Source organism: Molossus molossus, unplaced genomic scaffold (assembly GCF_014108415.1).
Source record: "Molossus molossus isolate mMolMol1 unplaced genomic scaffold, mMolMol1.p scaffold_m16_p_12, whole genome shotgun sequence".
NCBI classification, from domain to species: Eukaryota; Metazoa; Chordata; class Mammalia; order Chiroptera; family Molossidae; genus Molossus; species Molossus molossus.
The window spans coordinates 92,407,090-92,434,090 of record NW_023425347.1 but is presented as its reverse complement, the minus strand read 5'-3'; the positions used below and the strand labels follow the sequence as shown (position 1 = coordinate 92,434,090).

Genomic DNA, 27,001 nt, shown 5'->3' with positions numbered 1-27,001 from the left:
GAAGCTCTTGAGGGTCATGGCAGCAGCATGGGGGTGAGCAAGCAGGAGGAGAAGGGGCAGCCTGGATGATCCAAGCCTCTGTGCCAGACAGACAAACAGATAAAGGGCCACAAGTCCATTTCATCAGAGTCCAGAATTGAGCTTCCCAGGACTTCCAAGACCCAATCTTTATCTTTTGCAGTCCACACTCTTTACCAAGTTTAGAGTCCCCAGCATGACATTCAAAGTGTTCATTTCCAGCTTGACCAGCTGCTGCCGATTGACTTTAACCTTCACGCAGTAACTGAACAACTTTAGCAGCACCTGAGAAGAAAAGCCAGTCAAAACCCATCAGACCATCTGAGAGTGAAGATATGGGGACAAGCAGGGAGGGAATGTTTAAGAGAGGTCATGTACAATCAGCAGGTACTCCTCCTGAGAAGTGATACTTAAGCGGACATGGTAAGAGGGCTGGGACCCCATGCCAGGTGGGCATTTCACACAGCAATGTTCTCCAGCAGCAGCCCTCATGGGCTGGGGTGAGGTAATCACCATCTCCAAAACTATGGCAGAGACACCAATGCCTTATGGGACAGGTGATACTCTGTCTTGAAGGAAACCCTAGTACTAACTCAGACTCTGAGCTGACAGTCAACAGGAAGATTCCAGAGCTCACGGCTGGTGGGAGCTCAGAACCACGAAGGTCATTTAAAACACAGGCACAGTAATAAATGTTCTCACATCCACTGGAGATAAAAATCATAGTGTAATATTTGTGCTGTGTTTGGAATCCTCTATTCCCTACTAAGGAGATGGATCAAAATCCTACAAGAAATGAAACGGTTACTTAAAAATCCTTTCTTTTTTTAATCCTCACCCGAGGACATTTTTTCATTTTTTGTTCAGATGGGGGGGGGGGGGGCATCGACACGAAAGGAACACATTGAGTGGCTGCCACCCACTCGACCAACCAGGGCCGGGGACAAACTGCAACTGAGGCACGTGCCGTTAGCGGGAACCGAACCCGGGTCTCTCTGGACCGCAGGCCGACGCTCTAACTGCTGAGCCAAACCAGCCAGGGCTAAAAATCCATTTAAAAATAATAAGTCCTGACCGGTTTGGCTCAGCGGTTAGAGCGTCGGCCTGCAGTAAGGACAGACTGGGGTTCAGTTCCCACTAAGGGCACGTACCTCGGTTGCAGTTTGTCCCCGGCCCTGGTTGGTCATGCGGGAGGCAGCCACTCGATGTGTTCCTTTTACGTCAATGTTTCTCTCTCTCTCCCTCCCACTCTATCTGAACAAAGTATGAAAAAAAAATGTGCTTGGGTGAGAATAAAAATAATATTAATAATAATAATAATAATATAGACACACGTATAGTTTTTAGGAAAGACAATTAAACATTGGTTCCATGGGTGACTAAAGGGACATAGCAGAAGGCTGCCATCACACTGGTGTTTTGGGGTAGTGGGCCAGGAAGAGTGTAGTGGGGGAAAGAAGCCTAGATGTAGAGGACTCAGGGAAGCTGCCAGGTCCTTCCTTGGCTTGCACTGGTCCATGGCACCATGCTGCCCTCGAGAGTTAAACAGCACAATGACCATAACCTTCTTTCCATAGGGGTCTCTCCCAAAGCAGAAGGCTGGTCCCACCTTACTGCTTCCAACTCACTGTTAGAAGGTGGCGTCCCTGCTTAAAATCTTTGATCCCCGCCAATCGGTTAAGCATGCATTCCAGGCCCCCACACTGGGCCATCACGCCAGCCATCTTATACACTTCTTCTTCATCTTCCTCTTCATCTGGGGAAGAAGGAAAGCCAAGCAGAAGCAGAGGAAAAGGTGAAGATGGAAATAAAACTGACAGCCCTCTTCCAGGCTGATAGCTATTTCCCTTTTTCATATCTCCAGTAAAACAGCCAATAAACAGGATCGATATTGGATATTAAAGTACACTATCTCACGCTCAGTAGCTTTTTAAAAGAGTCAAGTCGGCCCAGCTGGTGTAGCTCAGTAGTTGAGCATTATCCCATGGACTGAGAGATCCCAGTTCGACTCCTGGTCAGGGCACATGCCCGGGTTGCAGGCTCGATCCCCAATAGGGGGTGTGCGGGAAGCAGCTAATGGATGTTTCTATCTCTCTCTCCCTTCCTTTCTCTCTAAAAAAAGTCAATAAAAACATTTTTTAAAAGAGATTCAAGTAAATTAAAATGATTTACTCAAATATGTGAAAATATAAGCACCACAACCACCAAAGAGGGTGGGGGGGGGCTAAGCTAAAAATAAATCTGAACTTAAATTTGTTGCAAATGCATTATTTTCCCCAAGGTTGTTTTGTTTTTGTTTGTTTTTCTCTCCAACCCCAGAGGTATCTGAATTAGGCCATAGATACCTGTATTTTTCCGCAGTTGGAGAAGTACTCTCCCCTCAATTCTGATCAGAGGTACAAAAGAGTATTTGCCCAGAATATCCCTAAGTCCCATGACATGAACTACTGATTATCCCAAACCTCAATGCAACATGCAGCAGTGTCTGTGAGAAGGGCCACACCTGTGGTGGAGTCCAGGGATTCGATGAACTCCTCAGTAGCATCACCCAGCAGCCCCCGCATTCTATAAACAATCCTCATGGGCTCTCCCTGAACGAGAAAGTTGGAGAAAGGTACTTGTAAATAGGCCTTGAAAATACAAAGAACTGAACACCTGGTCTCGCTTAATGCCTCAGCAGTGTGGACAACTTCCACTTCCCTACACGATCTGAACCACAGCAGCTGGAATTCAAATGTACCGTGTTTCACTTAAGAGAAAGCTCTCATCTAGTGCCTATTTAGGCCAGGAATTGTACAAAGCATTTTATAGACACTATCCCATTTAGTTTTATTGAACTCTGTGTAATAACTCTAACAACTATTATTTATTGTTTTACTCTGTGCTAAGTCATATGCTAATCAAGCACTTGATATTACCCTTTTGTACAAGATTAAACTGCTTGTTCAAAGTCATCCCTATAAGCTCAAGTCTAATGCCAAGCCTGTGCCTCCCTCAGGAGCTGAAACTCCAATTAATAAGGACCACTATTCAAAGAATCAGGACAGGGGAGGTCAACAGGATCAAAAAGTTTTGATTCAAGTCTCAGGAACCAAAAGCAAGAAAATACATCAATCTTTGCCTATGGAGATCCTAAAGTCTTCATATAACCATACAGTAAGGAAAGGATTCATCCAGATTTCCTCAATCTAAAACCTCTAACCTGATGGAATAAAGAAGAAGTCTGGTAAACTAGAAGACTGTAGCATTCTGAATATTGGAAGATCATGAGCATTCACTGTGCCAGGTTAAATGAGTTAGGCACCCTAGCAGTTACATTATCCTCATTTTGGAGATGAGAAATGGGGCTTGAGGTCACACTATATGAAAGGATGCCTGCCTCTAAGCTCTAGCTCAGCATCAGGAGAGAAAATCCTGGAGGATAGAAGCTGTCAGGAAGGCCACTTCTCAGGTATGGATGCTCAATGGGAACCGAGAGAGAGAAGAGCCATAGGTCATGGCAGAAAGAGGCTTAGAAAACACAAAAGGCAGTAGAAGAGATGAGCTGTTGACGAGGGAAGAAAGGGGAAGTTGATGATGCCACAGATAAAAACCTGCCACAAACTGTGGACTTTGTCAGAACAAACCCCTCAGTGGATTAAGTACACTAATGTGAGGGTCGAATGATCTTCAACTTCTATCTTGCCTCATGGTTCTAAGGGGGAGATACCTGTGTGCATTCTTTGGGTTCCATACCACCACTTACAAAGGTGCCCACAAAAGCATGATCTTAAATTTTTATGGGCACCAGGGATTAAATCTGCACTGTTCTGGTTTTTTTTTTTTTTGAGAGGCAAAAAGCATTTATTTGAGATCAGTGTAAATAGCGCTAGAGTGGGAGGGAGAGAGAGAAACATCGACGTGAAAGGGTCACATTGAGTGGCTGCCACCCACACGATCCAACCAGGGCCAGGGACAAACTGCAACCGAGGTACGTGCCCTCAGTGGGAACCAAACTCGGGTCTCTACGGACCGCAGGCCAACGCTCCAACTGCTGAGCCAAACCGGCCAGAGCTGCACCGTTCTGTTTTGATGCTAAAATATCAGTGATAAGATGCACTGGATGGGGCAGTCCTCCGCTGTCCCTCTGCCAACAGCACTATGTCTAACCAGGTGGATATGTAACAGATTCAAGGCCAAAATGCACAAAAGTACAATACCAATCTGGTTAAACTCTACAGAAATATCTGGGACTAAGTCTAGAAAAGTGTGTGGTGCTTCACTGGGACACAAGTTTGCTGGAATTCACTGTTAATCTGATTCACTGACTAAAAACCCCTTAATAGACAAGAGATGAAGAGGAGTGGGAAGGCAAGAAAGAAGAGGTGGGAGGAACAGCGATGAAGAGACGAGGGGGAGAGTAGAAGTGAGCAGACAGACTTCCATGAGCAGATAGCACCGAGGTGGCCAAAAGAACCCGAGTGCTATGCTTCCTTCGTTTCCCTTTCCCCCAACTCCCCAACGACTGAAACAGAAATTATGCTTCCCTGACAAAGCCACTGGGAAAACATTCTGGTAAGTGAGCAGGCCCCCAAACACTGAGGATTAATCTCAGTCCTGAGGGGCCTGTGTACACACAGTACAAGACAGCAGGTGTTCCCCATCACAGCCAGAAAACACCCGTCCTCTCCTGAAGCTCCTCACCCTTCACTAGCCAGATGCCTGAAAAGGAGGACAAGATGACTGGTATCCTCCACACAACCACAATCAGGGGAAGGACAGCTCTACAAGCTGGGTAAGTGATGACTGAAGCGGCTCCTCCTAATACAAGTCTGCACACATCAGAAAAGTAAAACCACACCTCTGAGCAAGAAAGCAAACACATACCTCATTCGTGGTACACCAGACCTTCTTGTAAACCTCGGCCACAGGAAGGTCCAAACTAATGATTTTATTGTTCACTAGAAGCTGAACAGAAAAGCAGATGAGGTTGTTATTCCAGGTAATTATAAGGCAAGTAAATTTCAAGATCAAAGTGCACTTTATAGCAACAGTTCATAATAATTTTTATGTGACGAGGATCAATCAACTCTCCCTAAAATATGCACGTGTATGCACAACACACAAAATTTTGTGCACAATTTCCTGGGTTACAAATACCCTTAACCCAAATCATGGACTCCGGGCTAAAAAACCCTGCTGAAGACCTTCTCTTAGCCTGAGTCTATTTTCAGGCTCAGCCCCAGAAAAAGTGATTTTCTCTATTTCACCCAACCTGCTTTTCACTATGTATGTAATATGCCAGACCCTACAGGCTGTCTACCAGAAGGTACAAGATACAGAGCCAGAAATCTGCACAAAAGCTAAAGTGCCAGTATTTAGGGAGATTAATGGGAACATAGGGAAGCCTCTGCCAGAGCAACATGAATAATAAAAGTCTATGCATGACAAGCAATAGCCACTAACCCTTTGCTTACCTCATGCCCGGCATGGGGCAGAGCCTTTATAAGCAATTAACCTTTACATCAGGTAGGTGGGCATCACTACCCCCATTATAGATGAGAAAGCTGAAGCAAGCTAGCTGCCCAAGGTTAACCAGCTACTGAAGAGAGAAACCCGGATGTGATCCCAGCCCACGCTCTCAACCATGGCAGCTTTGTTGCATGCTTGTTACCTCCATCCCACTGTCATCTTCCAGGAGAGCCACCAAGTCACAGTCCTGGCAAATTTTGTTCTTTATATCCCTCATAAGTGGCCCGATGCCTGGTTCGTTGCTACTGTATGGGTTGCCAGGCATCCTGCCCTGTAAGAAGTCTTCTTGTTGGGGGTCCTTCTCCAGGGTCACAAAGAACTCAGTGACTTCATTCTCCTCCTGAAGGACAGAGAGAAGGGTGCATCAGAAGGGATGGCATGAAGATATGTGTAGAGGGATAACAGAAACCTTTTAGGTTTATACCATGCTACCTTATTTCATGAACACTCTGAGGGAAACACACCAGACTCATCCAACCCCTTACACATTTAAATATATATAAAACAACCGAAAGCTCAGGGTGATTTTAAAAATCCAAATATAATTCAAACATATGGAAGTTGTATTACTGAAATGAGGGGAGAGGAGGCTTTCCTTCACCTGCTCATCTCATGTGATGCTAACCAATTTGGGGCCAGTTGACTCTGTTACTGACTGCCTTCAAGTCAAGAAGAGGGTCTTCTCTATAGTACTAATATCAGGCATGCCCAACCCCAATGATCTCTCATCAATAACTGAGGACACGGGTGTTTTTCATCCTTTCTCGATAACAGGAAAGGGTCTTTGTATAACAGCAATTTTTTTTTTTTGGTACGTGCCCTAGCGGGAACTGAACCCAGGACACTCTGGTCCGCAGGTCATTGCGCCAACCGCTAAGCCAAACTGGCCAGGGTAAAGATATTATTTTAAGCTGGTTATTTTTTATTTATTTCTTTTTTGTGGTACGTGCCCCTAGCGGGAACCGAACTCGGGACTCTCTGGTCCACAGGCCGACACTCAACCCCTGAGCCAAACTGGCTGGGGCTAAGCTAGTTAGGAAAGGGTCTTTGGATCACACTATGCTTCTCTACTGCTCAGGCCAGGGAAACAAACATGCACGCATGTATGTACAAAAGGGGGAAGGGGGTCGTGAAACTTCTAATACTCCAGCTCAATATTGTTCTTTCTTAGCATATTGGATTGATAAGCAATGGGATTTTGACAATAGGAGGTTAGACCTAGTTTTAAAAAAAAAAAAAAGCAGGGGCTGATTTTGACTTTATATCTAGGAAATAAGACCAAGGAAGTCTTTCAATTTTCCATCAGGAACAGGAAAATTATGAGGTTGCTTCCAGTTTTATGTCAGTGGTGCTTTCTCAAATGTTAGCTAAATGGCCCACAGCTGGTAAGACTGCCCATGACTACAATGGATCACCAAGAGGTTTCACGGCAGAAAGGCTCGTGCTGACACCCCAAGCGCCATGGGAAGCACCACTGCTTACAGGATAAATGATGCTGCAAAGCCTCTCAAAGATGAAGACAGGAGTCCGGTAGTCATCCAGATTGTAGCGCTTGGCTGTCTCGATGCACACAGCCATGAAGGCCTTGGTTTCTGATTCTGTACCTGCCAGAAATCAAAGCGGCCAAGTCAGTTAGGAAAGCAATTCACACACAGAAGCCAAGATGATGCTTTAAATGAAGTACTATCAGTGACAGTTTTTTTTTTCTGCCTGGTAAGTCTTTAAATGCCTTACATGGCAATATCAATAACTCAATTGGAAACCTGAACCTGACTGGTTTTTATACTCAAATCGCATTCCGTTTGAAAGCCTTAACGCCCAAGTCAACACCATGCATCGTGTCTTCCTCTCAGAATCATAACCTCGCATTCTCTTGACCAATATAGGTACTCAAAAATGTCAAATATTTAACATTTTGACATGACCCTAACTGTATTTCAGTCAAATCAAAGGGAAATTATAAGCTTCATTCTAAAAGATTGTTTGCCCTTCTATAAGCCAAAGATATAACTTCAAGTCACACAAAGAAGAAATATCCCCTTGAAAATTCAGGGCCCATCTGACAAGGACACAAACCAGACAAGCATGGCATAATGAAAATGGCAACGGGACCTCCATGTCTGCCAGTAGAGCAGTCTATGTTCCCTGACCTACTCCCCCACTTCTCTCCACTTAAAAGTAACTTAAAATATTGAATAAAAGGGTATCAGTGAACTGCCACACTAGCAAAGAACTAAAAGTTAATATTTAAGAGTAATCAGGAAGCCAGGAAAGTCAGCAAAACATTGAGGCTACTTTCGTCCTCAACTTTGGTTTCCATAACCTGCCAAAATCTAAGAGCTGGATGCAGAGCCCCAAACCTGCCACAGTGGAAAGTCTGGCAGGAACGCCCTGCACACACAAACCTGGTACCCTAAAAGAGCTATACCTTGGTTTAAGGGTCAAGTAGAAATTACTCTCCCTTTCTCCCAAGCAAATAACTGACAGGAGATTGTCTTCCCTTAAAATGTGGCCCCGAGTAGAGGGGAAACCTCCGAGAACTGTGCTGGCCAGAAGTGTGGACTCACACTGCCTCAGAGGTCTGAACACCCGGAGTTTAGAGCTTTGCAGAAGGAAGCCCTGAAATGGCAGTGCCCCGAGATGCCTCACAGAAGCAATGGCAAATCCTCTTCAGTCCTGAAGAATTTCCACAGATAAATCCCCAAAACAGAATTAAAAAATCACAAAATACCAAAAAATTTAAGGCACCATAAACAAACAAGAACTGATAAAACAAACAGCAGAATCAGATCAATAACTATTTCAAATTTTAGAATATCAGGAACAGAAGTATGTTTGATGTGTTGAAAGATTATAAAAGGGATGGAAAATGTCAAAAAAAAAAAAAAAAGCCAGAGACTATAAAATCTACATAGAACTACAAGAACACAATGGGTAGATTAAACAGGTAGCACAGAGTACAGAAAAAACCAATAAATTGAATGAAAGAAGAGAGGAAATCATCCAAAAATCAGCATAAAGACACAGAGAGGTGAACACTATGAAAGAGAGATGAAGACACATGGATGACAGAGTGAGTGGAGTTCCCAGGGACATGGGAGAATGGGGTAGAGACAACTGAAGGGATAATGGCTAAGGATGTTCCAGAACCAATGAAAGATGTTAATCTGAGAACACTTGACCTCCTCCTGCTCTAAGCACAAAATAAAAAGTCTAAATTGACTGAGCCTAGCTCTGGAATTTTACAACTCCAAGAACCAGTCTTCTCTTTAGAGAAGTTTCTCCTCCTTCTTCACTTAAATGGGTGGGTATGTTGCCGCCCATCTTTTGGCTCTGCAGAACTCAAGGAAATCAGACTAATGTGCCTAAGCAAACCCAAAAGAGACATGGGGGTCTTGGGCTCCAAGCCACTGGCAGTGCTACCTGTAGTCATGTCCTCCAGCATCTCCAGCAGCATATCCTGGGTCTCATCAATCAGCTTGGTTCTCTGAACCACCAGCTTTCGTAGGCACAGGTATCCATTCAACACAGTACCCACCAAGCGACTTTTAAAGTGCCTTTTGATGGATTCCACCTCGACAAAGGAGGAAAGAAGGCCTGTGGGTACAGGAAAAAGTTGCTGCATGAGCTCTGAATGAGAATATAAGCAAGGAAGGTCTGTGTCTTCAAAATATGACAAGCAACTCAAAAGCAGGAAAAAGTACCCTGGCTGGTTTGGCCCAGCGGTTAGAGCGTTGGCCTGCGGACCAGAGAGTCCCGGGTTTGTTTTATGCTAACAGCACGTACCTCGGTTGCAGTTTGTCCCCGGTCCAGGTTGGGGTCATGTGGGTGGCAGACAGTTGTTATCTCTCTCTCACATTGATGTTTCTCTCTCTCTCTCTTCCCCTCTCTCTCCCTCCTGCTCTATCTTAAGATAAATGCAAACATGTCCTTGGGTGAGGATAAAAACAAAAACAGAAGCAGGAAAAAGCTATCTTTGTGCTTGGCACAGAGCAGGTGCTCAATGAAGTGTATTAGTCATAGAGAACAGGAGCTCAAAAATGTAATCCATAGATGAAGAAGAAAATGCAGAGCTTAAATGGTCAACAAGAGAGAAGAGAGTCAACCTCAGCACCCAAGGAATTAAAGGTCAGTCCCCAAACTATACCCCGGATGCCCTAAAGGAAGGGCAAGGTGGCTCTCTCTACCTGTGAGACTCTTGAGGGCATAGCCCTGCTGCAGATCAGTGCTCAGGGTGGCTTCCTCCAGGGCCAGCAAGCGGGCTATTTCCTAAATAGGACAATAAATACAGTTAGTGTGACAGCACTGCCAACGACACTGGTCACCTCCACCACCGGCCAAGAGCTTGCAGCATCAACTGGAGAACTCTGTACTCTCCATTGTTTTATTCTAATGACCCCTCAAGTCGAATCTTTGCAAAACTCCTATCCAAGAAGCCAAGCACTGCCTCACTGATGTTAAGGGACTGCTTAAAAACTGGGAAAACCCTAAGTGCCTCCAGCAGATGGCTATATCCTTATGACAAATGTCCTAAAAAGTCATAAAAATAGTATCTTCAACAAATATTTCTTCTCAGCATAAAAGAATATTGCAAAGAGTACATTGGAGAAAGAGTTCACTGAAAGAACTAGGGAAAGGCCTCTCCTGGTTGCAGAGTTGGATACCTTGGTGATGAGGTTGCCCACATAGGGCAGCACTCCCCGAGCGGCCAGGTACACTTTCCAGTGAGCCGAAGTGATGAGCTTTTGGTAGAGAGCCAAGTACTCAGCAGCACACTCGCCAGCTACGCTCAGTTCGTCCAGGTAACTGCCAGCAAGACAGACAGAGCACTGTGAGAGAACCCAAAGAGCTCCAGCAGTCCTTATGCTCCTCCCATCTTTCAAGCCTTCTGCTGTCCTTTGCTCCCCCTTCCTTCTAGACGTGAAGAAGGACCAAACTTCCCACTTGGGAACTTCCCCCACTTGGGAAGAACCCAGAGCACACAACAGGAAACAGGATTCAAGAAACTATACTAATCTGGAACAAGAACCAAAATATGAATAGTGGTTATTTGGGCAGCGAAACTATTTTTGACTGGGTCACTTAGAAGGCCAGGGTACCACAGAGTGGCCAATAATGTAGGCTTTGGAATTACACTGTCTGAACTCAAAGGCTGCCTTCCCATGGAGAAGTTAATTAACCCCTGTAAGTCCAGGTTGCTCTGAAGATTAAATGAGATACTGCACGCCAAGCTTTTTTTATATGCTCATAAGCTGGTGCTGGTGCTCTAACTCAACTTTTTAATACGTTTTTGTTTCTGTAGTCTTCCACAGGGAAAGAGATGGTTTAGAGCACAGGTATGCCTCCCATCACTCTTATCTATGGATTCCCCTGGGAAAGCAGAAAAGGCTTCATGTGAAGTCTGACCACGCTGCCATCCCACCCTCAAATGTACCTGGTGAGGAGGTCGAGGACCTGCTGCTTGCGGCTGGGAATGGTGGCTAGGGCTTCCACAATGGTACAGGCTGCCTGCCGTGCCGCCTGCGTCGCCGGAGTAAAGAGCACCTACAGGGCACCGGAGGGAAGCCTGGTTCAGATGGCAGCTCTCACCAGGCCCCCTGCAAGGCAGTCAACTACCACCCACCCAGAAGTCCTCTGGGCACCTCTCCAGGAAAAGGTTAAAGACAAAAATCACCCACTAAACCAAGATCTGGCTGCCAGACTGGGAAAGAAGCTGCTAAGGAGCTTTCTTTTCCATGGAGATTTTCTGCATCAGGTAATTTGGAGAACATACCGAAGATGACTGAACTAGGAAAGAGACAAGCAGGTATTCTCTCAGCAAAGACTTCTATAATTCTACTTTGGGATTACCTCTATGCCAAGTATTTCTTATTTTATATATTAATGGACAAATGGTTTCTAAAAAATGTAATTAATTCTTTAAGACATTAGCTAGAGAAAAGAGGGCGAGAACAGCAGAAGATGTGAAAGGCGGAAGGAGAAAAGGGGACTGTGGGCACTGCAGCTCAGTTCCATTAAGGGGTTAGGGAGGAGAGCAGACAGCAAGACAAGCTGGATGAGCAGGGCAGAGTTCTACTCTGGCCAGTCCACCATGCTGGTGGCTGCAACCAAGAACCGCGACCTACTCCCTATTTTGAAAGAAAGCAAAGAGAAAGAAGAGAAGCAAAGCAGATGTGGGAAGGTGCTCAGTATCTGGGGCCGGGCAGCAGGGCAGGGCCCCGGGGAGGCCGTCACTCACTTGCCGCAGCCAGTTGTTATGGCCCAGTTTGAGATCCAAGGGGGAGGTCCTCTTGCCCCGACGACTCAGGAACTGCTTCCACCTCCACACATACTTCTCAGTCAAATAGAGATGGCGGAGCTCTGATTTGCTTGGGGACTTCCCATTGCCATCTATCCCTGGCAAGCAAAGGGGTACAGGGGGAGGTAAGGAAAAGAACGTGAAGAAAAGGGAGGACTTTAGGGCTATCAGGACAGGGGTAGGAGGACTAATTTCCCAGGTCTTGAAGAGACAAACACACCTCTGATTGGAAGACACTTCTTCCAGGCTTCATAGGATGCTTTGGGGTCTCTCTTGAGCCACAGCTGAGCCTGGGCGTGGATCTCATTGCAGTATGGCTTGACTGTGGTGAGGGCCTCCACGGGAACATCCTACAGGAGGAAAGCAGAGCAACAGGAAAGCACATGAGGCCACACCTGAACCACGGCTCCAAGCCGGTGGCACTGATACCCCTAGGGGACATATGCAAAGGTGAGAAGATCAGAAGGATCAACAATCTTATCTTTATCGTGTTCTGATCCAATTTTGCAGCAGCATCTCCACAATGAGCTTAAGGTCACTGATTTTGACTCTATAGAATAAGACGTAGTTGGATTCCTACAGACAATCCTATAGCTACAGACAATCCTATAGCCACATACACTAATTCCTATCCCAGGTTGACTGGCAGTTTTCTAAACATAAATCTTTAAGGGGTCACCAAGCAGCCTCCAGGATTTAAAGAGCCATTACTAACCAGAACTCTAAGTCAGCAGTTCTCAAACTTTTTGACCTCAGGACCTATCACACTCTTAAAAAATTATTGAGAACTCTAAAGAGTTTTATATGTGAAGTTCTGTCTATGGGTATTTACCATATTCGTAATTAAAACTGAGAAATTCTGAAAATATTTATTAATTCATTTAAAAATAAGAATAAATCCATTATCTAACAACCTAAATGACATTTTTTATATTTTCCAAAACAAAAGTAATCTAGAGAAAGGAGTGGCACAGTTTTATATTTTTGAAAATAATCTAATGACAGCCTTAATGAGGCAGCTGGATTCTCAAATCCGCTTCAGCTTCCAAACAGCAGTGATACCTGTTCTGGTTAAGTATATGAAAAACATCTAGCCCTATACAGAAAGGCAGTTGGAAAAGAGAATTATATTTTTATAGCTTTTCCAATTAATTTTTGGGGTTCTTTTCTTTGATACTACACCAAAATTCAACAAATTCTGGGTTCTCAAAGAATGACTGTTATGTAGACTTTGAAACCAATCCATAAACTCTTCCTAATCCATTACACTAAATACATCTTTTATCCATGCATGATTCTGTAATATGCACTGGCAATCTGGAAAATACTGGTTCACTGAGTTACATCAATTCCTCTTTAAATGACAGGCTCACTTTATTCATCTGTCAAGAAAATATCTGCCCAGTACCCAATTCTGAGCAACTTGTGACAATCTGCCTGTCAGTTGTCCTTGTACACACAGATGGGTTGTGGAAAAAGCAGCTAGTTCAGCTGACATCTCCGACAAGTGCCTTTTCTCAAGATAACATTGCACTCTGAGTGAAGCAGAAGCGCTGTGTGTACTCCCACACTGTCCCCGAGTACTGAGAAGACCAGTGCTCAAGAGTCGAGGTTCCCTGCAACAATTCGCACTGCTTCATCAGGAAGCTCTTGGATGACACTGCGTGGTAGTGCAGAGCCCAGGAAACCAGTGCCGCTGCCTCTCCTGCTAGCACACCAGCAGTCTCACCAGCGCTGACTTTGCACCGTCAGCACAAACATCAATGGAGCGCAGAGGATAAACTGTGACTTAGCATAATCATAAAAACGATATTAGCCTCAGATTCCCGGACAGTCTGGGGAACACTCGGGATCGGTGGGCTGCTCTCTCTGAGCTAAAATTAAGCAAATGTGAACAGAGACACTGGGCATCAGGGCTGAGAGGGTAAGAACTTTGTGGAAATCTCCTTTTACCTCACACTGCAGATAAAATGAGTTATGTGGGGAATGAGGTTCTTCTTTTCAATCAGGGACCAATTTCATTTGCTGGGAATCAGCTCTGAGGGAAAATAAACCATCAAAGGGAAGGGTAGAAGGTACCTAAGTCCAGGACGAGGGAAATGTAGGAAACTGTTCAATACCAGTTTTCTGCCTACTGTTTACCGCTATGAAAGCAATCTTCCTGCAACAAAAGCTTTGTTGCCCATCAAAGGATTCCATCATGAAGGAGCAGGAATCGGAAAGGCCTCAGAACCACAAAGGGGGGTTGGAGGTAGCTAGCCTCAGGCACGGCTGAGAGAAAAAAATTTTGGTGTGTGTATTCTACAAGCTGGTACAAGCAAGTCAATCTGTGGCTCAACTAATTATTTTAGGATGAGAACTTGGCTTTATTCATTCACTTAACAATAATTTACAAGTGGCTATCATATGCCAGCTACCACGCTATGCACTGGCAATGAAAACGCTTTAGTACGAGTGTCTCTGGATTCAAGGAGCTCGCAGCGAGCCTAGCAGAGAAGTGGAGCTCCTGAGGAGCAGCTACCAGAGTGACGAAGAGCATTCCAGGCAGAGTAGACCGCATACAGCCACAGCTAACATTTGTTAAGGACTAACTTGGGCCAGACTCTGCTCTGAGTACTTGATCTTCATCAAGTCACTTATTCTTCACAACCTTTCAAGGTGGAGATTCCATTCCCATTTTATAGATGGAAAAAGTGAGGAACCTAAGTTAAATAACTTGCCCAAGTTCATGATGCTAGTAAATGAAAGACATCACTGCATGGCAGAGGCACAGGGGCAGGAAAGAGCACCATGCTGTCGGGGAGCTGGAAGACTTGACGTAACGGCAGAAAGAGGTAGACCTACAAGGTCAACCACTTTGTATTTTCGTGTTTAATTTACCCTTGACTTTCCACTGAGAAACCTTCCTTCTCAAAATCCCAACCCATCTCTGCTGAACTTTGGCAAAGAAAGCTATGGTGCCCCCTCCCCCAGGTCAGGGGAGTTCAGGGTAAGAGTTCAGCACAGTGCTGGCAGGGTCATGGCAGGGACTGCCGCCCTAACTTGCCCTCTGAGACTCCCTGCCCAGTACCTTGTTCTTCTTGCTGGTTGGAGCAGGTGGTTTGATCAGCTTCTGTAAGATCCGCAAGCACATGAGGGTAATGTTCTCAACAACCACGGGGGTCTTAATGTTCACAGCCATGAGGAAAAGGCTGAGAGCTAGGGTTGGGAGGGAAGGCAGAGTCATGGTCATAAAACACCTTGCACCTGCTCCAGCAAGGCTGCCCAAGTGTAGCCACCCCCTTTCCCCTCTGTGGCTGGGACTGCACCTTGAGGCCTCCTTTCCTTTCTCTGAAAATCTCCTCATCAGATGTCCCCCAAACTCACCACAGCGCAAGCGGAGCTCCCAGCAGCTGTCCTCCTTCGAGATGGAATCTGTCAGCAGCAGCATTTCATACTGAAGGCCACTTGCCTAGGTCAACCGGAAGAGACATGAATAGAGGTGGGTCTGAAGGGTCAATCCCAAGACTGGCTGATGTCCAAGCTCTGACCCAGGGACTAAGAACTAAAATTTGTGGTCACAAGTGGCATCATCAGAGAGTGAAAGGAGAGAGGGAGGCCTCTGTACTCCATATGGCTGACCACCCACTTCTCTTTTCCCTGTGGAGTCGGGTCTGACGTGGGAAGGTCACTCTGGGATGTAAGCTCTGCAAGCAAACATGCTGCTCACTCATGACAATGGGATTGGCAGGGAGGAGGAGAGGAAACGAAGAAGGAAAGTGAGGGAGGAGTCAGACGGGACACCTGTCCTGCTCACCAAATCAGGATTGGCCCAGTGGCCCTTCAGGGCTGTGGAAACTTTGCCAATAATCAGATCGTTCATTTGCTGGGTAGCTTCTGGATTGTCTCTGCAAAAGCAAAATAACAGGATTCTGTTACCACTGACTGTCCCTTCTTCCCACCTGAATAAGCCCAGAGAAGAGGAAATCAATGGCTCAGGCAACCTGGCCTTCCCCAGGGCAAGACTACAGCGTTAGCCCACAAGACTCTGGTGTGTAGTAAAAAGCAGGCGTCACAGCCACCTTTCCCGGGAGGGGACCCTGACTGAGGAGGAGCAGCACCAACATAGAGAATGCGACTGTCACCCCGCCCACGTCCCAGGCTGTAGAGCCCTCAGGGGCGTGGTGTATCGCAGTCCCAGATCTAGGCATTCAGTCTTGGCCACAACTCTTTACTTATATTCCCCAACTGCCTCTATTTCCCACAAAGTATTCACATTTTTCACCCATAGCCCTTTGTAATAATGTCTACATTAACAATAGAAAAATGTAAATTGTATCGTATCATTTTCTTGCTTTCTAATACTTTCCGAACAAAGTCTAAAGTCCTTACAAGGGTCTAGAGACCCTTCAGGGTCTGGCCCTCACAGACCCCTCACTGAATCCAGCTCCACTGCTCCACCCATGGCGTCCTTCACTCCAGTTACTGGGCCTCCATGTTGCTCCCCCACCAGTCCTGGGCCAGCTCTGCCTCTCAGCCTTCCTCATGCATATCTATGTGTGCAGCTCATGCCTTCCATATTTGTACAGCTTGTTCCTACTTCACACAGCTCTTTGCTCAAGTATCAGACCCTCAGGGGTCTTCCTGCACCACCCTATCCTACACAGCAATCCCTCCCACAATCAGTCACCACCCCAACTTTACGTCTCTTCACACTCTAACCTGCTGACACTGTATTGTGGAATTATCTGTCCACTGCTGTTCTCCCACTTAGAACGTAGGCTACATGAGGGCATTTACCACTGTATCTTCAGAGTCTAGCACAGTGCCTGGCATTCAGCAAATGCTCAGTAAGTATTTGATGAATGAGTAAATAAATAATACAAGTAATATTTATCAACCACCCAACATGTTCCAGAGTTGATGCCACATGCTCAGTAAGCATCCACATCCAGTTCTGGGCACTGTACTGGCATATATTAAATCCTCAACAAACACAAGTTGTTATGTACATGAATTACTTCATTTCATCCTCACCGTGAGCTACTAAGGTCTTCACTATTATCAGTATTTTTCAGATGAGGATAACTTGGGCTCAAGAAGTTAACTCATTTGTCCAAGGTCAACAGTACAAAGTACAATATCAAGCCTGGGTCTTTCTGACCCACAGGCCACACCCTTAACCCCTGGGCTCCACTTCTCCACTGTCTTCTTTGGAGTGAGTTTTGAGTCCAAGTGCCCAGTCACTCCCTTCTGGCCCCTCACCAAAACTGAGACCATTTCCTCAGGAAACCACACTGGACCCAACAAAGCCCAGTGTAAGCCAGTTATACTATCTGCACAGTGTTTTAAATGCTCCCTAAGTTCATTTGTCTACACCCTGGACATCTTCCCATTTTCTCTTCTGTGATAAGCAAGCCAAGCTGTCTGGCAATATGAAGGGTAATTCTTTGCACCCGCTAGTCCCAGCATCGCTGCTGCCACCAACCCCGGTGTTAACAGAATTACTAGTCCCGCCATGTCGCAGGCTCTGACCGAGTAAGAAGGCACATGAGCTGGCGGACCTCCTCCCGCATGGCTGCAGAGCCTCGGCGGAGGTTGTAATCAAAGAGCTCCCGGATGAGGCCCTGGGAGACGAGGATGTGCCTCAGGGCTGGATTGGAGGCCAGGGCCCGGAGTAGGGTGATACAATGTTCGGTGACAGCTGAGGCACAGCCATAGCACTTGGTGGAGGACGTGTGGCCACAGCCCAGGACTGATAAGGCGCGATACTGGCTGGCAGTGAAGGTGGGCTGCACAGATGTCCGGGATGATTTGGTGGCCGCTTCCCTCTGCTGCAGGTCATATTCTAACAACTCTTTGCGTGAAGCAAAGACTTTCTAAGGAAAACAAGGCAAAGGAGAAAGAAATAAGCAATTAAAATAAGGAAGAAGAGGAAGTTAACTACCTTTGGTTTGAAAATACATTTTATATGTACTTCTAATTTAATCTTCTTGATAACTCTACCATTTAGATACTTTATCCCCATTTTAAGGAAAAGGAAATAGGCTTAGAGGGGTTGGTAGGACAAAGGTAAGTGGCAGAGTCAGAACAGTGTCTGATCACAACAGGCACAGGCCCTTAACTCCCATGTAATATTCTCATAAAGAACAAAGAAAAGCCCTGGCCGGTTTGGCTCAGCGGTTGGAGCGTCGGCCTGCGGTACAGAGAGACCCGGGTTCGGTTCCCGCTCAGGGCACGTACCTCGGTTGCAGTTTGTCCCCGGCCCTGGTTGGTCGTGTGGGTGGCAGCCACTCGATGTGTCCCTTCACATCGATGTTTCTCTCTCTCTCTCTCTCCCTCTCTCTCCCTCTCGCTCTATCTGAACAAAAAATGGAAAAAAGTCCTCGGGTGAGGATAAAAAAAAAAAAGAACAAAGACAAAGGTCAGAACCATAGGTACATGTGGCAAAGACAACACACCAGGGATTTGGGGTGGCAAGGATACTGACTGCTCTCCTGGTCTACAGGCAGCCTCCCATCCCACGGAGGTCAATACTCCAACCCTGCTATATGGCCCACCCTGGTTGAAGGGAGTTAGTATGCCCTATCCATCTAGCCTGCCAAAATTACATCTATCAGAAAAAGGGAACAGAATTTTCGCACCTGGTATTTTAAAACCAGTAATCCCTCTACTAAAAGGTGGGTTATGAATGGTCAAGAAAGGTAAATCTATCATGATCTCCTTTATTTTCAGTCTGCTGGAATAAACGTGGCTCTCTACCAAGCACCAGAAACCGCAGTGGGAGAGAGGCTGTTTGGGCCAGCCACTCAGACTCTGCTTTCTCAGCTGGACTGAGCAAGGGCCACTGCAGGAGCTGAACTGATGGATGAGAACAACAGGGCTGCTTTGAAAATAATTATCGATAACACACTCTTAAGCACTCTAATGCGTTCCCATTGCTCTACCTGAATGATTTTGGAGAGTTCATCAAAAGAGTTCTTGCAATCTCCACAGTACTCCTGAGCCAACTGCAGGATGTAACGATTCACACTGGCTGAAGTGGAACTGATGCCCCCAGCAGAGCCCGAGTCATCCTGCAACCCAGGAGGGAAGCTGTTAGCCTTTCACCGAGAGATGGTCTCACCTGGGGGCAGTCTTCTGATCATGATCCAGAACCTTCTTCAAATGCCCCTTCCAATTTGGAATTACCTGCGGCTTCTCAGGAGCTGCCTCATTCACTTTGCAGAGCAGGTTCTCCAGCTGTGGCCGATGTCCCATCAGCTGATGGTACACTCGATCAGCTTTGTCCAAAAGTGTATTGATGTTGGAAACAGCCTAAAGAGGAAAAGACCCAAACGTGCATGTGACGCTTTTCAGCATGATGGCTCTCCCTGAGTAAACTGAATGGTTAACCATTTACTGAAACATTTCCTATAGGTCAGGTACTATGCTTCATACATTATTTATATTCTTCACAGTAATCTTGTGGGGCAGGCACATCATTTCTAATTATTTCTAATAACATTTGATGTACATATATAATACAACATACATATAAATACGCAATGCTGAGGAGTAATTTATGGCAGGTCACAGTACTAAAATGCATAGCTGGAACTGGAACTTTTCTCCTTCTGACTCCAAAGCTAGAAGATCTTATTTCCCCTGCTGCTTCCAGTAGCTACCCCAAGGGTCTGCTCCTTTCCGCTCATCTAAGTCCCATCACGTCATGCTGGCCAATGCCGAGGGAAGACCAACAGCTGCCATATGAAGCAGTTTATGGAAAAATGCAAGGTGAGCCACCCAGCTTCTTTCTACCTTTCACAATCTAAAGTTATTTGCCGCTTTAAATATTCTAGTTTATTCCCAAGACTTCTCCAAAATTCTATGCAAACCATGTGTTCCAATATATCTTACTCCATTATTTGCGACCCCCCCAAAAGCTAGGCCCTGAAAATGGTGCTGAGTTGAGAAAGACGAGGGCTAGAAGGAAAAGCATACTGCCCTGCACCAGCTGTGACCAAAGCTCAGATCAAAGCCATGACCCTGAGTCTAGGACAGACGTGGCCTCACCTTCTTCCGGTCTTCTTCATTCTCAATGGGATCCACTGCACAGCAAGGCTTGGCATAGAGCATGAAGTCGAAGCGAGCATATTTACAGAAGCCACAGGCATTACAGAGGAAAGGATCTTTTTCATCATAATTGATGGACCTGAAGAACCAAAGTGTTTGGGTGAGAGGAGTAGCGGAAGTTTGGTGGTATAGGGGGTGACCGGCTGAGGAAATGGATTGTGTCACATTTATACTCTGGACACTATTGCAGGGACACAGTAACAAATAGGTGAGGATGACTTCAGCAATAAGATAACAAGAAAGGAAGACCAAAAACTAAACTTAAGGACTCTCCCCCACCCACCACAGGATGGGCACGGGCGTGCGCGCGCACACACACACACCACTCTTCCCCCTCCCTCCCTCCTTCTCTCTACCTTTGGACTCCACACTCTACATACCCATAATCCTCCAACTATTGTGAGGGCACCAGGCACTGAAACTGTCCACACTGAGACTCTTACAGAAAATACAAGGAAGGTACATGGCCCTGGCCCAGGGGACAACTCGCTTACCTGCATTTATGACACTGGTAGACATTCTCTCCGCAATTACCACAGACCCCTGGGTTGGCAGGGACGGAGGCACTACAGCGTGGGCACTGCAGGGTCTCTGTGGAGGCCTGGTAGTTTTCATAGAAGTCTGCAAACTCAATCATCAGGTTGGAGGCCACAATGGGCAAGGGTAGGTCAATCTTCACCTCTGTCTGCCCAGGGGTCAGTTGAACCTTCTTGGCTTTGTGCCAGCGAGCCGGCCTAGGAGAGATAGTGTCACCAGAGGGCAGGGAGCCTGCCAGTCTCTCATTTAAGACTCAGTGATGATGGTCTGATGAGACAAAAACTGTCCCTATGTATTTTTCTAAGGCAATGACGTGGTTACTCGAAGGGCAGGAAATCTGGCAAATAACAGCATCCTAATTTAAAAAATATTTTTCCACTGTCCTTCCACAGAACATACAAGTGCTTTAAGATGTTCCATATGATAATTTTTAAGATCCCAGAAAAACAGAAGTTCTTTGCAAGGGAAGACCTTACTCCAAAAGAATGCCACACTGAAGCCTATAACCCCTAGAGGACCATGATGATGATTGCCATATGTTCCCATCATGACAACTACCTTGCAAGGATAAAGCTCAGATTGCTTTAGAGAGGCACAGGGACATACCAGAACCTGGACCAAGTGTCAGGTGGAGCCAGAGAGAGAAAAGGCAATGTAATAATCTAGGGGTAATTATATTAATACAATTAGAGCCAACATTTACTGAACCCTTACCATGTGCTAGGTTGGCCCTGTTCTCAACACTTTATGTATACATACTCATTGAACCCTTAAAATAACACCCTGAAAGTAAACTTATCTCTATTTTAAAGTTAAGGAAACTGGGGCTACATAACCCCTGCAAGGCCAGAGAGATAGGCAGGAGATCTGGTGTGCATCCACGGCCCTATTCCAGAGCCTAAGGGCTTTACCAGCAGCTGCACTGACCCTGCACTAAGAAAATCAAATCCCCTCCTGTGGAAGGTTGGGGTTATCCCAGAGAGCAGCTTCTACTTGCAGATCATCAGTGTTAACTCTGCTTTTCAAAGGGAGACAAGAAAGCTTCCTTTAGGTAGAGCTCCTGGTGGTCATCTGTTGATATGATACACTCCAGCTTTACTCTGCCTCTTGGAGTAATGCCAATACTTCTATTCTATATGCAGAACAGCACTATAAGTCATAATATTCAGGTAATATCTACCCATGTTCTCTGCCCAACAGCAATGCCTGAGACTTCAACAAGAGCTCTGTATCAGTAAAAGCCCGCAGTATAACTTGCTAGCATCTTCTTCAGCCCCAATTCAAACATTGAGATCCACGACAGAAAGATCCAACATCAGCATAAAGGGAAGGCACCATGCAGAATGGAAGGACTATGTCCTAGAGACTCCTGGGGAAATACTACCTGCTCTGTGAACCAGAGAATAGCATCTAAATACAAAAAATGACAACTACTTCCCCATAAAGATGGTTTTATATAAAAATGGAACTGCTCTAGTTAACATGGGTTTGAGAAGCCTGGAGTCCCCCTCACTCAGCTTCCTCTCCCTAAGCAAGCTGTTGAAGGGCTTCCACAGACCTCGAGGGACATGGTTTTAAAATTAACTATTGTCACCCAGCTGGTGTGGTTCAGTGGCTTGAGCGCCATCCTGTGGACTGAGAGGTCTCAGTTCAATTCCCAGTCAGGGCACATGCCTGGCTTGTGGGCTCAATCCCCAGTGGGGGGCGTGCAGGAGGCAGCCAATCAATGTATCTCTCTTACAGTGATGTTTCTATCTCTCTCTCCCTTCCTTTCTCTCTAAAAAAATCAATAAAAATATATTTAAAAGTAAAATTAATAACCTTTAACATCATTAGGAACTGGTATTTCATTTTTGTTCCCCAGTCATGACTGAAGTCCGTAAGAGGACATACTAGGCCTCTAGGGATGTGCTACTTTACCAGATTCCAGCAATCAAAGCAAACAACGAGGTTTAGGCCATACAAGCCTCCTGTCCCTCCTTCCCCAAGTCTGAAGAACCCGTACTTGTTTTTCAACTCCACGATGGCCTGTACAGTTCGGTTGTTGTAATAGAGGTTGATAGTTCGCACCATCTTGGTCCGCTTCAGGTCTCCAATTTTCACCGTCACTTTGCTGATGGTGTGGCTGCCAATGAGCTTCACAACCTGCTGGGTGGTGGTGTACCGTGTGTCCACTTTAATGGAAGACAGCTTGATATACTAAATGTGAGAGTACACACAAAACACTGTATTAGTTCAAGGCTAACAGCTCACCCTGTCTTCTTCAAAACTCATCACTGTAACCCACTCTTCATCCATGGGTGAAATTTCTATTTACGGTAACAAATGTCGCAGGTTAAAGATTCATACCCCTGCTGACCATATTAGGAGAGGAACACCTATGTGGTAACAATCAGTCTCTGGAAATAAGAAACCCACCGGCCCTGTAAGCCAGGACTATCCATGTTGAAAATGTCACTTACACAAAACGGCACTTCTGGATTATTACACACCAGGCAGGGATCACTCTCCAGGTAATAGCCATCAAACTCCACTAAGCCAGACAAGGTGCTAAAGAAGAAACCAGTCTCAGCATAAAACAATTTTCATCTTAGAAAGCACTGAGCTTCATAAGGAAGCCATGAGAAGGCCATGGCGCAATACTCCCCAAGGCGATCCCCACCCTAGTAACAGCACAAGGACTTCTGAGAAATGCCAACAAAGTTTAGAAGTCACAAGAAGGAAATTTCAACTAATTGAACTTAGAAGTTTTCTGAGGTCAGGGGGATGCTAAAAAGTTATGTTAAAGTCTGACTCAAAGAGTCACAATTAAATATATTAGAAATCATTGAATTGTATACTTAACATAGGTGAATTCTGTGAGATGGAAACTGTACCTCAATACAGTTTGAAGAAAAAAAAAAAGACTAGTCACTATTAAACCTTGGAAATAATAAATTGTCAGTTTAACCAATGTTCTCTTTCAAAAGCTTTTTTTAATGCAACCATTTTCTGTAAACTTGTCTTATTTGATTTAGACTTAGACTTGAAACTGGAGACCTTCTTAAATTACTGCTTACCAAACCCAAATTCAGCAATTATATTTTGAGTAACTGCTATACCCAGCTACGAGACCCAGCTACGAGAGAGGCATTCAAACACCAACTACACAGGGGTAATTGATTCATATGGAAGAGTCAGTCAACGTGGAGAGAGCAACTTGGACTGTTGACTAAGCTTCAATAGGGAGAAAGTAGCCCTGGCTGGTTTGGCTCAGTGGCTGGAGCATCGGCCTGTGAACCAGAGAGTTCTGGGTTCGGTTCCCACTAGGGGCACATACCAAAAAAAAAAAAAAATAGGGAGAAAGTAGAACAAAGCTCACTTGTAAATGTTGGAGTTGGGATGGTTGGTGAGAATATGGTTTTGAGTCCGCAGAATCTCCACAGCCTTCTGTGAGTATTCCTTCAACTGAAACAAGTCAATAAAGAACCACAGTTAAAGCCCAAGGGAAAGTCTCATTGGAAAAGACCTTTGTCTTCTGCTTTTTAGATGATACGGCCCCAGAAGTACCAGACTTTTCAGCCCCCATCAGAATCATACAAAGCTGGGCCTAATTCCTAATTTTTTAAAGGATTTTATCTTCTGCCTGGCCAGTGTGGCTCAGTGGTTGAGCGTCGACCCATGTACAAAGAGGTCACCGGTTCGATTCCCAGTCAGGGCACATGCCCAGGTTGTGGGCCAAATCCCTAGTGGGGGGGATGCAGGAGGCAGCCAATCGATGTTCTCTCTTGATGTTTCTCTCTCTCTCTCTAAAATCAATAAAGAAAAAAATGTTTTTAATAAAGAATTCTATCTTCCACAATCTTATGACAGTGAATCTTTTTAGACCCTGTAGAGAAAGATAAGTTGGATTCTTAGGAGAAGCCATGGAAAGGTTATATAACCGCAGAAACACTCTGGGGAATGTAATCGGGGCTGCTAGAAACCCAGAGGAGCACTGTACTTTCCAAGCAACTTTAATGAGTTGCATTTTCACCCTGCTTGATCTACTTCTACTGGCCAAGCCAATTTCAGATTGTATTTAGGTGCTCGTGTATATTGTCTATGTAGTATACACACAGGAAGTGCATACCTATATTTACAAGAGGTTTCATATATGCACCACCTTTAGGGGTTGTCGTAAGAGAAAAAAGGTTAAAACGGTAAGTTAGCCCCTTTGACCATAAATCAACTGTTACCTTCTTCTCCGTTTGTGGAGTTTTCAAGGAGAAATATCCTAGTAAGTCCACAAACTGGGCAGCCTTACGACCATAGGCTGGGAGTTCTGGCCATATGGACCACATCAGATCTAGCAGGAGCTCCTGTTGAGATTTGCTAGAGTTTCTGTAGATAAACGGGGAGACAGCTCATATTACCAAGCAGCAGAAAACCCTGAGGTTCTTTATCAATAAGGCCCAGGTACTGTTTTTGTATGTATCCATTTCCCCACAACTATGAGCTAAGTTTGAGTGGTTTTGCTGTCTTTTTGACAACAGATCCTAATAGATGTAGCGCTGTTTTTTCCTGTCTTCGGGGGTGGTCTATTCCCATCATCCAACATTACTCAATGGCAGTAACCAAGCTTCGTTAGCCTAAAGCGTTAAGCTTGATTATTTCCCAAACTTCTAAACATACCCTTCTCTTAGAAAACAGATCATCTCTTGCTTGTGACACTAGTTTAATAGCTAAAAAGCAGATAACTCAATGAAGAAATCTGTAATAGGATTCTCAGGCTGGTATAAAATAGACACTGTAGCTGTGAATATGTAATATAAAACCAAGGCAGAACTACACCATCCACTCTGTTCCCAGACCCTTTCAAACAGTCAAAACCATCCTGGACCCTACCTGTAGATATGCAGTGTCAGGCAGTGGGCCTGCCAGCGCACCGAGGAAGAATTGGACTCTAACAGGAAGCAACGCAGAAATTGGACCAGGGTTTCCTTATCTGCAAATTTGTTCAGTTGGTTCACCAGAGCTGTGCACAGCTGGTCCTCCTGGCTGCCGGAGCTCTCACCTGCAAGATCAGGGCAAGAACAGGGAGAAGTCTTCTTGCCAGTGCTACCACGTAGAGAGGGAGGGGAGGCTGTTTGTGTCTAAAAGTTTGAACTAAATGGTTAAAATTTGTAAACAACTTTCAGTTGCTTCCTGGGGGACAAAAGATCAACCCCAAATGAGACATATAATAATGTCCCCCCAAAAAGCATAGAATAAAGTGCCTATAATTAGCCTGGCACTAAACAAACACATTTACACTGGAGAAGAATTGTCTTTCAAAAACAGATCTCTACCTGCACAGAGAGATCTTAATAATTAATTGGGAGAATGTGAACCACCTTCCTTGCTTTCCACCCCTAATCACCTGTCTTAGGCCTCCAAGGACCATAAAAAGCAGTGAAGACCAATCTAAGAAGTCAGGTAAAGCAGTTTACATTTATAGAGCATTTAAGAGTTCACAAGGCACCCTGGCCGATTAGTGTAGGAGACAGCCACTCGATGTGTCCCTTTCACGTCAATGTTTCTCCCTCCCTCCCTCCCTCCCTCCCTCCCAGTCTATCTGAACAAAAAATGGAAAAATGTCCTCAGGTGAGGATTAAAAAAAAAAGTTCACAAGGCACATTTATAAGCATCATTTCATTTCACACTGACAAACTTGCCACAGAGCAAGTGTTATTATTTCATAGAAAAGGAAACTTGACCTAGTAAAAATGTTTAGTCTACTTTGACTTTTCTTGTCACTGTCACTTGGAATGGGAAGTCACACTGTTTAAGGTGTCAACTTTAATGTAATTGAAAATGAGTCTAAAAGTAGACACTAGAGAACATTTGGGTTTTAGGTCCCCTATAAGTCAGGATGAAAGCCATTTCAGAAGAGAATAAACCTTGTGCTCCAAGAGAGATTAGAACACATCACCCTGGTCACCAAGAGAGTGACTCTTACCCTCTTTCTCCTTTTCCTTTTCTTCTTTCTTGCTCTTCTTAGTGGACGACTTTGACTGTGTCGTGGCTTGCCCAGAGCTGGTGGCCACAGGTGCTGAGGAGGAGGAAGTACTGGAGGACCCTGATGAGGCCGCCAGAGCAGCGAGCACTTTGCTGCCACACAGAGCACAGGAGAGCAGCTGCAGCAGCACTGGGGACACCCCCTCGTCCACCAGGAAGCTGACTTGGAGGAGGAAGTACAGGACAGCTGCAGGCAGAGGAGACAGTGGCTCAGCTCAAAGACAACAACAACTCAACTTCATGCAAGAATAGGAGCAACTTTTCCATATGATCAGACCACTTTCTTCCCACCAGCTTCTTCTCTTAAGTTCTCTCTGCTGAATGCTGCCGGGAAGAATTGATACCCTCTGTGGAAATACCTGACAACTATCGTAACTACTATGTAGAGACTGGCTCCCAGTCCCCACTTCTGTGACTATGATGATTCTCCAGACTCCATAAACCCCTCTTTAGCTTTACTATCACAGCCTGGAGGTCAGATACTCCTCCTACTATGTGTCCCTGTAGCACCCCAAATTTTGTCTA

At 45.3% G+C, this 27,001-nt stretch overlaps 1 protein-coding gene across 6 annotated transcripts in view; it reads right to left on the bottom strand.

The window, feature by feature from the left end:
• Positions 1-27,001, bottom strand: part of UBR4 (ubiquitin protein ligase E3 component n-recognin 4) — a 137,195-nt gene that overhangs the window by 23,273 nt on the left and 86,921 nt on the right. For all 6 annotated transcript variants that reach the window (XM_036255544.1, XM_036255541.1, XM_036255545.1 and 3 more), the window contains 26 exons: positions 26,418-26,663; positions 25,325-25,493; positions 24,676-24,820; positions 23,820-23,905; positions 22,921-23,008; positions 22,464-22,657; positions 20,416-20,655; positions 19,862-20,000; positions 18,998-19,123; positions 18,754-18,882; positions 17,342-17,685; positions 15,624-15,714; positions 15,194-15,278; positions 14,898-15,025; positions 12,048-12,177; positions 11,768-11,925; positions 10,964-11,073; positions 10,194-10,335; positions 9,717-9,798; positions 8,953-9,126; positions 7,012-7,133; positions 5,672-5,869; positions 4,885-4,965; positions 2,522-2,609; positions 1,647-1,774; positions 196-303 (listed from right to left, as the gene is read on the bottom strand). In XM_036255544.1, the coding sequence (XP_036111437.1) occupies positions 196-303; positions 1,647-1,774; positions 2,522-2,609; positions 4,885-4,965; positions 5,672-5,869; positions 7,012-7,133; positions 8,953-9,126; positions 9,717-9,798; positions 10,194-10,335; positions 10,964-11,073; positions 11,768-11,925; positions 12,048-12,177; positions 14,898-15,025; positions 15,194-15,278; positions 15,624-15,714; positions 17,342-17,685; positions 18,754-18,882; positions 18,998-19,123; positions 19,862-20,000; positions 20,416-20,655; positions 22,464-22,657; positions 22,921-23,008; positions 23,820-23,905; positions 24,676-24,820; positions 25,325-25,493; positions 26,418-26,663 (3,731 nt within the window). The remainder of the gene's footprint in view (positions 1-195; positions 304-1,646; positions 1,775-2,521; positions 2,610-4,884; positions 4,966-5,671; positions 5,870-7,011; positions 7,134-8,952; positions 9,127-9,716; positions 9,799-10,193; positions 10,336-10,963; positions 11,074-11,767; positions 11,926-12,047; positions 12,178-14,897; positions 15,026-15,193; positions 15,279-15,623; positions 15,715-17,341; positions 17,686-18,753; positions 18,883-18,997; positions 19,124-19,861; positions 20,001-20,415; positions 20,656-22,463; positions 22,658-22,920; positions 23,009-23,819; positions 23,906-24,675; positions 24,821-25,324; positions 25,494-26,417; positions 26,664-27,001) is intronic.